Source organism: Heteronotia binoei, chromosome 9, assembly GCF_032191835.1.
Source record: "Heteronotia binoei isolate CCM8104 ecotype False Entrance Well chromosome 9, APGP_CSIRO_Hbin_v1, whole genome shotgun sequence".
Lineage (NCBI taxonomy): Eukaryota > Metazoa > Chordata > Lepidosauria > Squamata > Gekkonidae > Heteronotia > Heteronotia binoei.
Window position 1 is genome coordinate 100,748,988 of NC_083231.1, and position 15,011 is coordinate 100,763,998.

At 45.8% G+C, this 15,011-nt stretch overlaps 1 protein-coding gene across 1 annotated transcript in view; it reads left to right on the forward strand.

Moving 5' to 3' along the window:
• Positions 1 to 2,459: 2,459 nt before the first annotated feature.
• LOC132577603 (broad substrate specificity ATP-binding cassette transporter ABCG2-like) overlaps positions 2,460 to 15,011 on the forward strand; it is a 43,218-nt gene continuing 30,666 nt past the window's right edge. Inside the window, exons 1-5 of the mRNA XM_060247390.1 lie at positions 2,460 to 2,647; positions 4,347 to 4,406; positions 6,534 to 6,648; positions 9,794 to 9,946; positions 12,641 to 12,798. Of these exons, the coding sequence (XP_060103373.1) occupies positions 2,460 to 2,647; positions 4,347 to 4,406; positions 6,534 to 6,648; positions 9,794 to 9,946; positions 12,641 to 12,798 (674 nt within the window). The remainder of the gene's footprint in view (positions 2,648 to 4,346; positions 4,407 to 6,533; positions 6,649 to 9,793; positions 9,947 to 12,640; positions 12,799 to 15,011) is intronic.

Consider the following 15,011-nt stretch of genomic DNA (forward strand, 5'->3'; position numbering starts at 1 on the left):
GCAGCTGATTCCACCATTGGGGCGCTTTTATAGAGAAGGCCAGCTCCCTAGTTGTTTTACGTTTGGCATCCTTAGAGGAAACATTGGTTCTGATGTGCGGTTTTTCTTCCACTTTGTAGTCGAAACTATGTCTTAAAGTATTTTTTCATTTTACAGTGGTGGAAGGGACAAAGATCCACACCATGGCAGTTATAGCACCTGGCATGGTAATTATTTGATGTGGGCCATAAGATCGGCAGCTGTGACGCAGGAGTAGCGCACACATTACTTGCCTGCAGATAGGGTGACCATAATGTCTGAAGGCCAGCCAGGGACACATTGGGGGGGGGGGGAGGTCGGGGTGCGCGCGCACGCGCGCGCCGGAAACAGGAAGTGACGTCACTTCCGGTGACGGCATGCCACCACAGGAAACAGGAAGTGACATCACTTCCTGTGACATCATTTCCCCGCGTCACCTGCCGGAAATGGGAAGTGACATCACTTCCTGTGACATCATTTCCCCCAAATGACATCATTTCCCCCAAATGCCACTGCCGGAAACAGGAAGTGACTTCACAGCACTTCCTGTGACATCCCCAAAAATCCCCCAAATATCACCGCCGGAAACAATTTTGTTCTGAAATCCTGTATATACTTCATCAGTATATGGGATAAGGCACTTTCTCAACTGTGCTGCATAATGCAGCCTATTTATTTCGTCCTGTTTGCTCTGTTGGCTCTATCTGCGCCACCTTCATCACTTTCGGGGTGTGGATCCCCCAGTGGGGTGCTCTCCCGACTCCCTCCGCCGGCTGTTTCTGATAGCCCTGCGCCCCCTCTTTCATTTGATATGTGTCCCGTGCGGGTGCCACCCTCCCGCCGGGAGATGCCGCAAAATGAGCCCTCTTGAGGCTTATGGCGGCAGGGCTCGGGGGAAGCGAGCTAGACTGCTGTTCTTTTGAGGGGTTATAGAGTGTTTGGAGCCCGTCCCTGTGGCATCGGTCCCATCGTTGTGGGGCCCAGGGGGCCGGCGCAGCGGCACGCCGAAGCAGCCTGTCACTAATAACACAGGTCGAGATGCAGGACAGGAACCCGGAAGTGACCGACAGGCTGCTTCAGCGTGCCGCTGCGCCGGCCCCCTGGGCCCCACAATGATGGGACCGATGCCACAGGGACGGGCTCGAAACACTCTATAACCCCTCAAAAGAACAGCAGTCTAGCTCGCTTCCCCCGAGCCCTGCCGCCATAAGCCTCAAGGGGGCTCATTTTGCGGCATCTCCCGGGGGGAGGGTGGCACCCGCACGGGACACATATCAAATGAAAGAGGGGGCGCAGGGCTATCAGAAACAGCCGGCGGAGGGAGTCGGGAGAGCACCCCACTGGGGGATCCACACCCCGAAAGTGATGAAGGTGGCGCAGATAGAGCCAACAGAGCAAACAGGACAAAATAAATAGGCTGCATTATGCAGCACAGTTGAGAAAGTGCCTTATCCCATATACTGATGAAGTATATACAGGATTTCAGAACAAAATTGTTTCCGGCGGTGATATTTGGGGGATTTTTGGGGATGTCACAGGAAGTGCTGTGAAGTCACTTCCTGTTTCTGGCAGTGGCATTTGGGGGAAATGATGTCATTTGGGGGAAATGATGTCACAGGAAGTGATGTCACAGGACGCTCCCTCCCTCCCTCGCCGCCTTCCCCGCCGGCGCCCGCGGCCCACCGGCTCCGGGGCTGCCTAAACCGGGACCTTTAATGGTCCCGGTATAGGCAGCCCGGGAGCCGGGATTGGGTGGCCAGAACCGGGAATGTCCCGGGAGACCGGGACGGTCTGGCCACCCTACCTGCAGACCTCTGGTTCAGTTCCTGAGATTTCCAGTTAAAGGAGTTCGAGGGACAAATGCTGGGAAAGACTCCTCTTCACATCCAGGATAGCTACTACCAAAGATTTATTTAGTGCATTTTTTTAAAAAAAATACTGCCTTCTTTCAAAGCATTCTTCCAATGAACGAACCCTATATAGTTCTTTCTTCCGCTGGTTTATCCCCACAACAACCCTCTGAGGTAAGTTAGAGAGTGTGACCGGCACACAGTCACCCATAAGCTTCATAGAAAGTGGATCCAACCTTATGACCCCTTCATCACACTGATTGTAGATGCCACTGAACGATCTGGACTGATTTGGTGCAAGGCAGCTTTGAATGTTCTTAGTTTGGGATGATGCTTTAAGTCAGGTGGATTTCTGGGTAACAATTCAAGGAAGAAGAAAAGACACTCAATAAGAAAGCTGAGCTATTTTGCAGTCTCTCTTTTTTTCCACCAGTTCAATTTGTGAACTTTGTGATTGCTTAGTCAATTTTTATATATTGTAGCTTTATTTTTTAAAATGACTTCTTTATTATTCTGGGCTCGTAGAGATTTTTTAAAAAAATCATTTTATCCTTTATACAGTAGCACAGTTCTCTCAAAATGAGAAGACACATGCAGCTCTTAAGTGAAGATCGTGTAAAACATGATGAGTCAAAGTCCAAGAGAGTGACACTTGCAGAAACCGTGTTTACTCACGAAACCACGGTGAGCTTTTACAACATCAGCTACAAAATGAAAGTGAAGACAGGCTACATTTGCTTCAAAAGAACCATTCAAAAAGAGATTTTAACAGATATCAGGTACAAATTAATTGCTTGTTGATGCTTACTGATCTTACCCTCTTTGTTTTCCCTCATATGGAACACACCGGATCTGGTATAGCCCTCCCTTCTCCAATATGATTCTGTAGTGCCCAGTTGGAAATGTTCTCTATTCATACTGCCTTACAGCCAGAATATTCACTGCAAAAGAAACCCTGCTGCATCCCATACTGAAGCATTCATCGTCTTGTACCTCCCCAAGCTCTTTGAGCTGTGTTCCAGATATATGCTTACATGGAGTTCATGATTGATGTTCCATACATAAATGGTGAATTCCTAAGAAAGGTGTTTGTGAGTTTGAAAGCTAGAAAGCTAATGTGGGAATTCTAAAAGTCAGGGCAAAATAAGCATCTTGCTAAAAAAGTAATGTGTGAAAATACAAATGCAGGATGTTTACAATTCTTTATTGTAGCTCTTCACAAGACAAGGGCATCTTTCACACTGCCTTAAAAATCCACTTGCATTACCTCATGTTACTGTCTTTTTTCTTGTGTTCAGACATTTTTGTAACTATCCCAGCATCTCATATCTTCCCCATCTCATATCTTCCCCATCTCCCCCTCCTATTCTTAATAAAACTGGTTTCTCCTGCACTCCCCCCCAGCAAAACCTATTCACAACAAAACCTCTGCTCTGTGCCTGAACTAAGTTTTTTGTGTTGGTGACTTCAGGCACAACCCACCACCCTGCCAAAATCTGTCCAGAAATGGCAGGCTAGAGGCAGGCCCGTAGCTATCTGTGGTGGACTGTGGGGGCTTCACCCTGACTTCTGGTAGAGGTCTCAACTATATAGCACCTCCCCGCCCCGGCCTGTCGGCTCTGCCTCTAGCTACTTTGGTGTAGTGGTTAAGCATGCAGACTCTTATCTGGGAGAACTGGATTTGATTCCCCACTCCTCCACTTGCAGCTGCTGGAATGGCCTTGGGTCAGACATAGCTCTCATAGGAGTTGTCCTTGAAAGGGTAGCTGCTGTAAGAGCTCTCTCAGCCCCACCCACCTCACAGGGTGTCTGTTGTGTGTGTGTGTTTGTGTGGGGAAGATAAAGGAGATTGTGATCGCTCTGAGATTCAAGAGTATAGGGTGGGATATAAATCCAATATCATCATATTCTCCTCCTCCTCCTTTCTCCCCTCCTGCTTGGCAGGACAGGAGAGCAAGGGGCAGTGAGTCTACCTGCTTCTCAGTAGTCCTGTTACAAAGACACAATAGTCTTGTTAGCAACATTCCAGGTTGCATTAGTATGTTGTAACCAAAGCAAGGAGTTGTTTAGCACCTTAAAAACTAGCTAATTTGTTGTGGGAGGAGTTTCCATGAGCCAGAACCTGGCTTTAAGGTTCCCATGAGAGTAAATTAGTTAGTCGTTAAGGTGCCCAGGAGGACTCTTCATTATATTAGCGAAGCTGTAGAGTAATTTTAAGTGTTGCATTAGTTATGTTAAAGAGAGAAAGCTATCAGGAGACCATTTCTGAACTGTCAGCTGCCTGTTGAGAAAACACAACTGTTCTTTTATCAACAACCCTGATTCTCATCAAGCATTGTTTTGGGCAAAAATCATATTGGTAGATGCTTTTGAAGTAATCATTCAGTAAATTCTAAAGAAGGGGGGGTGAGACTTGTTTGGTAGAATGTATGAACAGATTAAGCAACAAACTTATGACAAGTTGGTTTTCTCTTACAGTGGGATCATGAAACCTGGTCTCAATGCAATTTTAGGGCCCACAGGATCTGGCAAATCATCGTGAGTGTTTAAATAAAAAAAGACAGCTTGGTTTATGACAAAGCTTTAATTGTATAGTTTAATATTATATTCAGCATCAGTAACCAGGGGTCATTCTGCGCTCCTGTGAGCTCCCACTGAATCTGAGGCCTGTCAGTAACTAAAGTAGTGTCACAAATGTGTGAATAGATGTTATATATATTTTGCAAATTGCTTTAAGCAGAAAATGGAATAGATAAAAGGATGTTGTTGTCTTTGGCAACCTCTCTGAATTTTATCATTTCTGATTTGAAATTTATTTATAAGAATGGGGTAATACGAGGTTATCAGATGCATAGATTAATGTCAGAGAACATAAGAGAAGCCATGTTGGATCAGGCCAGTGGCCCATCTAGGCCAACACTCTGTCACACAGTGGGCAATAAATAAATGTAAAAATGATTGGACTTAATTTTTTACAAGAAAAGTATCATTTCAAATATTTCCAGTCTGACTTGGACATCAGACTCTTGTCTGGGAATTTGGTTATCTAGTGAACCTGATGATGTATATAATAACTATTTATAATTATGGGACCTTTTAAATGAAGACACACCAAACAAATCTAGTTTGTATATCTGCTGTTTAGACCAGAGAGCAACACTAAAAATCTTGTCTAAAATTTTATACTAGAGAGAGCCAGTTTGGTATAGTGGTTAAGTGTGTGGACTCTTATATGGGAGAACCGGGTTTGATTCCTCTGCTTGCACCTGCTGGAATGGCCTTGGGCTAGCCATAACTCTCGTAGGAGTTGTCCTTGAAAGAGCAGCTGCTGTGAGACCCTCTCAGCCCCACCCACCTCACAGGGTGTCTGTTGTGTGGGGAGAAGATATAGAAGATTGTAAGCTGCTCTGAGACTGATTCAGAGAGAAGGGCGGGGTATAAATCTGCAATTCTTCTTCTACTAGTTTGGAAATGTACCATTTGCATTGTCTGAGAAAACAATGAATAATTGGCAAAAAAGTTATATGGTATGGTGAGAAAGCTAATGTTGCGCTTTCTGTAATGCAGAAACAAAAAAAAGAATGGGGAATTTTCTCTTCTGAATCTGATGGTCTGTTACCAGTCCTTGGCTGATAGGATATTGCATCTAGCGCAAGATAGCAGTGAGATGTTTTCTGCATGGAGACAGCCTTGAGTTTCCTTGTTGTCCATGCAGTGAGCAATATATACAGTACAGAAAGAACCCCCCACAAGTCTGGTTTCCCTGCATTTCCCAGCTCTGATCCACCAGCAGTAGTTATTCCTTCTCCTCGGCCATCAGGGACCTCCTTCAAGTTTTTAAAATCAGCAATTGAATGTAGTGATGTGCCATCTTAACATCATAGTAATCTGTCCGGATTTCCAGCTCTTACAAGTCAGTCTCTAACTCCCCTCTTTGCAATGACATAAGGAGAAAGATATATCTCAGAAATGAAGAGAGTTGATTGCTTTTTTAAAAATGTAAGCTGGGGATTCAGAGAACCTGATATACAAATTGTTATAACTTTATAACTATATTCAGCTTCAGATTACTGTTTTTTAGAAAGCTTTTTGGTGGCAAGGGAGGACGGGGGCAGGGAAAATTGTACCATCCAGCATAGGTGGGGCTAACCTGGCTTTGCTATGATCTTCCCTAAACAATGCCACAACACAACACCCCAAAACAGCACTGTGGGAAACACAGGAAAGACAGGGAAAATGCAGGAGGTGCATTTTGTGGAAGCAGGAAATAACCCATTTCTTAGTAGCATCCAGTCTTGGCCAAACACCCCCTGTTTCAGTGCCACCAGTGTGGCAAATAGCTAAACTATCAAAACTAACAGAAATGGCCTGAGTGACACACAGTAAACTGGGGAGACCATCCTTCTTTTTAAAATTGGAAACATTTTTGAATTCTGGACTGGAAAGTTAATGGCTGACCATGATGTGCAGTCTTTTTTGTAATTTTGCATATTCCCCCCCCCCCCTTGCTTACTATTTATTCCTGAGTGTCTTTTGGTTATCTTTTTTCTTCATAACGTAAATTAAAAAAATGTTCTTTAAAAAAGATTCAGAAGTCTGATTTTTAAAACATATACACGGTATCATTGATGTAATTTACTCCAGATAATTATGTCTGTCTTCTAGCTTCTTAGATATTTTAGCTACAAGGAAAGATCCCCATGGATTGACTGGAGAGATTTTGATAAATGGGTACCCTCAGCCTCCGTACTTTAAACATATGTCTGGATATGTAGTACAGGTAAATAGCATCTATAGCAGGCCTTAATTTTTGAATTTTCCTTCTAACATTTTGGGCTATTTACTGACATAGTATTTGATATATCTATTTGATTGGGATGGAATTTGCTGCTTATCCTTCTACAAAAATATTATTTCTCAATCGAATTTTACCCAGCAGATTCTCTGGTTAGGGCAGCTCAATCCTGAGCCTCAAATGCCGGCTCATTGTGAATGGTGGCATAGCTCATATCATCCTTTGCTTTCTCAGTGGAGGAGGGAATTTGACAAAAAAGGACCAGACTCCAAGGATCTGAGAACACAACAATTGCACTGAAGTCCATGGCAACACCACCACCTGCAGAGCAGTATACAGATCATTCCCCTGGACCCAGGCATATGTGGAAGCAGCCAATCAATGGCAGCACAGCTCTGCCAACAACCTGCTCCTGCCCACACACTATGACAAGGGAAGCTACAACGGCAACACAGCAGCATCCACTGTAGAGAGGCATGTGGTATGCCTGGTAGGAGTCCTCTACCTATCATACTCCTGGGAGGTCTGGAGATGGGGCCATGAATCCCCTCCTGCAGATATTTTCTCCTTTTGTTGGGCAGGAGGAGTCACACAAGGAATGTACTGAATCAGACCCTTGGTCCATCCAGGTCAGTGTTGTCTACTCAGACTGGCAGCGGCTCTTCAGGGACTCAGGAAGAAGTCTTTTCTATCCTTTCTGATCCTTTTAACTTGAGAGCCAGGTTGGTGTAGTGGTTAAGTGCTCAGACTCTAATGCAGGAGAACCGGGTTTGATTCCCCACTCCTCCACATGCACCTGCTGGTGTGACCTTGGGTCAGTCACAATTCTTGAAAGGGCTGCTTTCTCAAGAGCAGTTCTCAAAAGAGCTCTCTTGGTCCCACCTCCTTACAGGGTGTCTGTTGTGGGGAGATGAAGGGAAAGGAGATTGTAAGCCACTCTGAGTGAAGGGTGGGTATAAATCCAATCTCCTCCTGCTCCTTCTAATTGGAGATTGAACCTGGAGCCTTCCTCATACCAAGCACAGGCTGTACCACTGAGCCACACTTGGTGACTGAAGAAGGAAGCATGGCCACTTGAGTTATATAATCCAGACAACCTCCACAGTTCATTTGGCAGAGGAAGCCCTTCACGAAGGCCATGGCCTCTCCCCAATTAAGATCAAGTTCTGCAAAGAGTGGGGAGCAATGTTCCCTCTAAGCTGTGGAGTCTTGTGAGCAAAAATTCTACTTTGTGAGCTACCAGCATTAAAGTTGTGAGCTGCTGCAGAAATTAGCTTGCTCTAGGACCGTTTTTGCTGAGCTGAGACAAAAATGTGTGAGCCAGAGCCTAAAAAAACTGTGAGCTGGCTCACACTTACTCAGTTTAGAGGGAACTAGGGTTGCCAATCCCCAGGTGAAATAACTTACTCTTTATACATATGAAAAATAACCTACTCTTTATACATACTTGGTCTCATTGCTGCATAACTAAATTTATTGGAGAGCATTATGCCATACATAGAAGTGAAGATTTGGAACCAGATGGCTTGCTCCATATGAAAAGAAATATGTTGCAACAATGGGTGAGTGTTAAGAGCGCATGCTGCCTGTAACAGCTAAATTGTTTGGAGATAAAGTTTTGGTTTCACCCCTGGGTCTTTGAAATGGATCATATTAGTTCACAAACAACCTGTATTAGAGTTTTGTTACTTGTATTTTCAAGGCGGTGCCTTTATGAAGCCTCAGTGTTTGTATCCTATCTGTATGGAGAGTTTTGCGGCCAGCAATGGAGTTGAAGGCTTTGCTATGCTTCTATTGAAAGGAACTGGCTTATTCCCTTGTAATATACAGCACAAGTGGAAGATAGCAGAATACTGATGAAGTGGGAAACACGAAGCGAGTCTATTATGTTATTAACTAGTTACTTGTATGCTGTATCATTTAATCGCTATGGGCTCTGTTTATAAGCATTTAACTGCTTTTTTATGATTGTCAATGTGAACTTTTGTGTTGAACGTATTGAGTATGAAGCAGTTTTATATTTAAAAAGTATATTAGCATATTGTAAACTAGTTAAAAGTTTGGTAGTTTATTCATATCATAGAGACTGTTTTCGTTGTTTGCATAAATCCCCAGGTGGGGGCAGGGGATCTCCCCATTTGGATGCCCTCCCCCCACTTCAGGGTCATCAGAAAGCTGGGGGAGGGAAGGGAAATGTCTGCTGGGCACTCCATTATTCCCTATGGAGACTTATTCCGTGGGTATCTGGGGTTCTGGGGGGGCTGTTATTTTTGGTAGGGGCACCAAATTTTCAGTACAGCATCCAGTGCCTCTCCCCAAAATACCCCCCCCCCCCAAGTTTCAAAACAATTGGACCAGGGGGTCCAATTCTATGAGCCCCCCCAAAAGTTGCACATATCCTTCATTATTTCCTATGGAAGCAAGGTGTTTAAAAAGGTGTGCGGTCTCTTTAAATGTGATGTCCAGAACTTCCTTTGGAGTTCAATTATGCTTGTCACACCCTCGCTCCTGGCTCCACCCCCAATGTCTCCTGGCTCCACCCCCAAAGTCCCCAGATATTTCTTGAATTGGTCTTGGCAACCCTAGAGGGAACACTGCTGGGGAGCTGTGAAGAATGCTCCGAGGAGCAGCTTTTTTGTCAAGCCAAAAGGACACAGTTCATAGCCATATGGCGCTTGGCTAAACTAGCAGCCCTGACATGGATAGCCCAGGATAGCCTGATCTCATTGTATCTTCTATGGTAAGTGGGGTTGGACCTAGTTAATATTTGGATGAGACAGCACCAAAGAAGTCCAGGGTTGTGTTGCAGATGCAGTCAATGGCAAACCACCTCTGAATGCCTATTGTCTTGAAAACCACTTTTCACTACCACCAGTAGCCATTGACCATCCATGATTTTTTTAAAAAAAATCTAGCTATCCAAAGCAGTGATCTTCAGCCAGCGTTAGAAATCCATTAATAATCAATTCAGGTGGGCAAAATAGAGTCATTTTTCTTCTCTTGGGGCAGCGACAGTGTTGTTCCTGTCCTGGTATCCAAATGGATTAACACTTGTATGGCAGCGGATGTAGTCCAGAGAAATTTTCAGATGAAAGTTTATTCTTTTGATGGTTGTTCTTTTGTCTTAAAGGATGATATAGTGATGGGAACCTTGACAGTGAGACAAAATTTAGAGTTCTCCGCTGCGCTTCGGCTGCCTTCTTCTATGAGCTTGGAGGAGAAGAAGGAGAGAGTTGACAACATCATTGTGGAACTGGATTTGACTAAAGTTGCAAATGTCAAGGTATAGATCAGGAGTGGCTAAACGTGCTTAACATAAGAGCCACATAGAATAAATGTCAGATGTTTGAGAGCTGCAAGACATGAACGTCAGATGTTTGAGGGAGGGAGGGAAGGAAGGAAAATAGTTGGAGGGAGAGGTGGAAAGAAAGCAACTTTAAATTCATTCTCCAAGCCCCCCTATGTTAGCTGGCTTGGCTTGGAGAAATGATTTAAAGAGAGATATGCCTTCTCCAAGCTGGCCAACGGGGTGGTGGGGGCTTTGAGAGCGACATAATATGTTTAAAAGAGCCACATGTGGCTCCTGAGCTGCAATTTGGCCCCCTCTGGTATAGATGAATGTGACAGTGCTGCATAAATACCAAATATCAGCTTCTGGTTATAGATACAGAGAAGCTGCTTTCAACTGTGCCTGCACAAATTGGGGGGAATTGGAGAGACAATTCGAGATAACCCTTGTTTGTAGCTTTGTGGGAATACATGTCAGGCAGCAAATACAAGAATCTTCCTTATTTTGAAATAGGCCAAGCTCAGTATTGTCTACTCAGACTGGCATCATCTCTCCCAGGTAGACTCCTCCCCCTCATATCACCTCCTACCTGATCTTTTACCTGGAAATGCCAGGCATGGAACCTGGGACTTGCATGCAAAGCAGATGCTCTGCCATTGATTGATGGAGGCTGGATACAGAGATCATATAACCTCAGGCTGCCTATCTTTTTTTTAATTTGAATTTGCAATTCTTACCAGAATGAGTTGGGGGCCAAGGCACTTGAAAGACTGGCTCCTCCTGTAACACTGGGCCCATCAGTTAAAATGCTCTTTCCAAGCCCTGTTCTCTGTGCCCTTTCCTGCAGAAGTCAGGTGGATGGCAACCAAAGAAAGGACTTTTTCAGTGGTGGCACCTTGCTTTTGGAATGCTCTCTCCCCATAAGGCTAACTTGGCACCTTCCAGTCTGTCCTTTAGGGATGTGACCAAAACATTTTTTAATAGAAATTTTTAATTGTTTTTTTTCATCTTTTAAAGATGTTTTTATAGTCTGCTTCTACACTGTGGTTTGTTTTATCAGTATCATTTTATGCTGCTGTTGCTTTATGCTGTTTTTATGCCCTGGATTTTTTTTGTTCTTGTATAGTGGCTTGTTTTTAATAATGATCATTATTATGTCTTGTTATTATTGTATTGCTTTTTCTTAGTAAGCTCCCTCAAGCAGGCCTCTGGGAAGAAGCATATGCATTTAGGTGCTGCAAAGCCCTTATGTCTTTAGTTTCCACCATAATTCTCTTTGTTTGAATCATGTTCTAAAACATTAAGCCTTCTTGGGTATTGGTACTGATAGAAGAGTGTGGCATGTTGCCACAAGTGGGGGACCAGGGAGGGCCTTCTTCTGGCTGCCACCACTCTGGTAAGGGTCTGTCTGGGAGGGCTCAGAGCACCCCCCCCCCACCCTCCAAGTCTTCCTTCTCAACAATTACCTTTTACCTGTGTCGGAAGAGGCGTGCAGATCCAGGCAGTATAACAACAGTAATTATTGTAAGTGCTCAAGAACTAACAAGTGGATTGTAACTTTTAGTGCAGTAGTGAACATAGAAAAAATATAAGTGGTATAAAGAAACATAGAAAACCCTGATGTGACTAACTCTATGTTCCCTTCCTTCTGATTCCAACTGACTCACCACTCTTTGGATGAGGGAACTCTCCTGACTGCAGCATTCTCTCCAGCCCAGCCTTCTCCAGAGAGAACACTTCCCGTTCTTTAGCTTGGCCGTTTATTTCCTTCCATTCAGATCCCGCCTTTCTGGTCTCCACTGGGCAAGTTTCCCCTTCAAAACTGCTGCTTCACCCAGGACCGGATCTACATGTTTTTTGAGGAGGGGCAAAATTAAAAAATGGCTCCCCCTTATGGGCCCATTCTATCTTATGGGCCCATAGAATAGGATGGACTCTATACCCAATTTGGCACCCCCCCTCCAGTGGCGCCCGGGGCAAGCACCCCCCTCGCCCCCCCCCATCCGGCCCTGGCTTCACCTAATCAGAAGAACAGAAGGGATCCTGGGAAATGTAGGCCCTGTAGGCCTAGGATCACGACACATGTACACAGGGCTTTTATTCTGGAAGAAGAGAAGCCAGACCTTTCAAGATGGAAATGAAGGAGAAACACATAGGTATCCCCTTATGAACTTTTAAATCTTTTCTGATAATTTTGTTTCTACTATGAGATTCCAGAACTCCATTCTACCACGTTTCTCCAGGAAAAATAAAAGCCCTGCATGTATATATTCTAAATCAGGTGTCTCCATCATGGTTGCTGACTGACACCTTTCCGGGCATCTACCAAGTGTTTTTAGAAAGTGGGTGGGGTTCCTGTCCAGCAGTATTTCTGATTGGCCACTGGAGATCTGAGTGGATGTGCAGATTAAGAGAATGTAGTTTTGGTGGCAGCTGCCATCATGGTGTTGGTTTTATTCTTTCTTTCATTCCTCTTTCCCAGTGTATTTTTTTTTCAGTTAGTCCACTTGGGCTTCCTCTCTGTGTGGATGGGGAGCCATTTTATGGTTGCACTGACCACCCTATGTTAGAATTCCAGAGGTGCCCACAGACTCAAAAAGGTTAAGGACCCCTGATCAGCACCATACTAAACTAAACTGTTTTCCTAGTTTTTAAGCATTTTGCTGCATCGCTTCTTCTCCTGTATAGGTTGGCACTCAGTTTACTCGTGGAATATCTGGCGGGGAGAAGAAAAGGCTCTGTATTGGACTAGAGCTCATTACAGACCCTCCAATATTGTTTTTAGATGAGCCAACAACTGGATTGGATTCCAGCACAGCCAATGCTGTCATGGAGCTCTTGAAAAGGTGAATTGCTCTGGACTATTGGGGACTGCAGGATTTTGGTAGAACTTAGCTTTCTGGAGGGAAAATGCATACACATCACAAACTGAGATCTTGGAATAAATTTCAGAGGGGTATACTCATGGCGCAGAGTGGTAAGCTGCAGTACTGCAGTCCAAGCTCTGCTCATGATCTAAGTTCAATCCCGGCGGAAGCTGGGTTCAGGTAGCTGGCTCAAGGTTGACTGAGCCTTCCATCCTTCTGAGGTTGGTGATAGATAGGGGAATCAGGTGGAAGTGAGTGCAAATGCTAGTTAGACCTAATTCATAGTTTTGTAGGGGCAATAAATGTGCTATTATCACACAGCATAGCCTTTCTGATCCTTTTTTTTTTTTTTGAGGGAGCTGCAGGTCAAAATGCAGCTGGTGGGGAATCGATCGCTTGATCCGGGGATTGCAGAAGAACATAAGAGAAGCCATGTTCTCTTATGTATAACCAGGGGTTGCGGCGGTTGAAACGAGGACTCAGACGACTAGAGAGGCAATGGCGGCGTACCCGAGATGAAGCGACTCGAACATCTTATAGAGAGGTTATGAAGTCCTATGAGATGGCAGTCAAGGCCGCAAAGAAAACTTACTTTGCGGCAGAGATTGCGTCCGCAATTTCGCGCCCGGCACAACTGTTCAATACAATTCGGACCCTTACAACGCTGCCACAGGGCAGACCAAATTTTAATGAATTGGAAATTGGCTGTGAGGCTTTTGCGGATTTTTTTGCGGATAAAATCGCATCGCTCCGTTCCGACTTCCCTGCCACATTAGATACAGCTAGTGAACCTGAGGCTCCGTGCCTGTCTTCGGATTGTGTTCTGGACGGCTTCGGCGCGCTCAGCCTGGAAGAAGTTGACAGGATCCTCCTATCTGCATGCCCAACAACTTGTAAATTGGACCCATGCCCCTCCTGGCTTATTAAGACCTGCCAGAGGGAGCTAAGATATCCTATACGGGATATCATAAATAGATCCCTATTGGAGGGACATTTTCCATCAGCGCTTAAAGAGGCGGTGGTCCGTCCCCTCTTGAAGAAAACAACGTTAGATCCGACCAAATTGGCACACTATCGGCCGGTATCGAATTTGCCCTTTTTGGGCAAACTTATAGAGAGGGCAGTGGCGTTGCAGCTACAGAGCTTCCTGGAGGATGCTTCTGTCCTTGACCCCTACCAGTCTGGTTTCCGCCCGGGCCACGGGACGGAGACGGTGCTGGTCGCCCTGGTAGATGACCTTCGGCGACATCTGGATCAAGGCGGCTCGGCGGTGCTGATGTTGCTGGACCTATCGGCAGCGTTCGATATGGTCGACCATCGGCTTCTGGCGTGCCGCCTTGCCGACGCAGGGATTCAGGGGTTGGCCTTGCAATGGCTTTCCTCTTTCCTTGACGGTCGGGGACAAAGGGTGGCGATTGGGGAGGAACTGTCCCGGAGACACACGCTTGATTGTGGGGTGCCTCAAGGGGCGGTGCTTTCCCCGATGTTATTTAACATCTATATGCGCCCCCTTGCCCAGATGGCCCGAGGGTATGGGCTGGGTTGCCATCAATATGCTGATGACACCCAGCTCTATCTGCTTATGGACGGCCGGCCCGCCTGCGCCCCAGAAAATCTGGACCGGGCGTTACAGGCAGTGGCTAGGTGGCTTAGGCTGAGTGGGCTGAAGCTAAACCCGGCGAAGACAGAGGTCCTTTGCTTGGGTCGCGGCGGCCCGGGAAGGGAACTCCCCCTGCCAGTTTTTGACGGCGCTCCATTAACAGCGTCGGGCAGGGTTAAGAGCCTGGGGGTGCTGTTGGAGCCTTCATTGACGATGGAGGCTCAGATAGCAGCCACTGCCAAGTCCGCTTTCTTTCATCTTAGGCGGGCGAGGCAGTTGGCCCCCTTCCTGGAACGTGACGACCTGGCAACAGTGATTCATGCTACGGTCACCTCGAGGCTGGACTACTGTAATGCCCTCTACATGGGGCTACCCTTGTGCCGGACCCGGAAACTGCAGTTAGTGCAGAACGCTGCTGCCCGGCTGTTATTAGGGCTCCCAAGATGGGAGCACATTCGGCCGGGGCTCCAGGGTCTGCACTGGCTGCCAGTAATATTCCGAGTCCGGTACAAGGTGTTGGTTATTACCTTTAAAGCCCTATATGGCCTAGGACCTGCCTACCTTAGGGACCGTCTCTCCCCACACGTTCCCC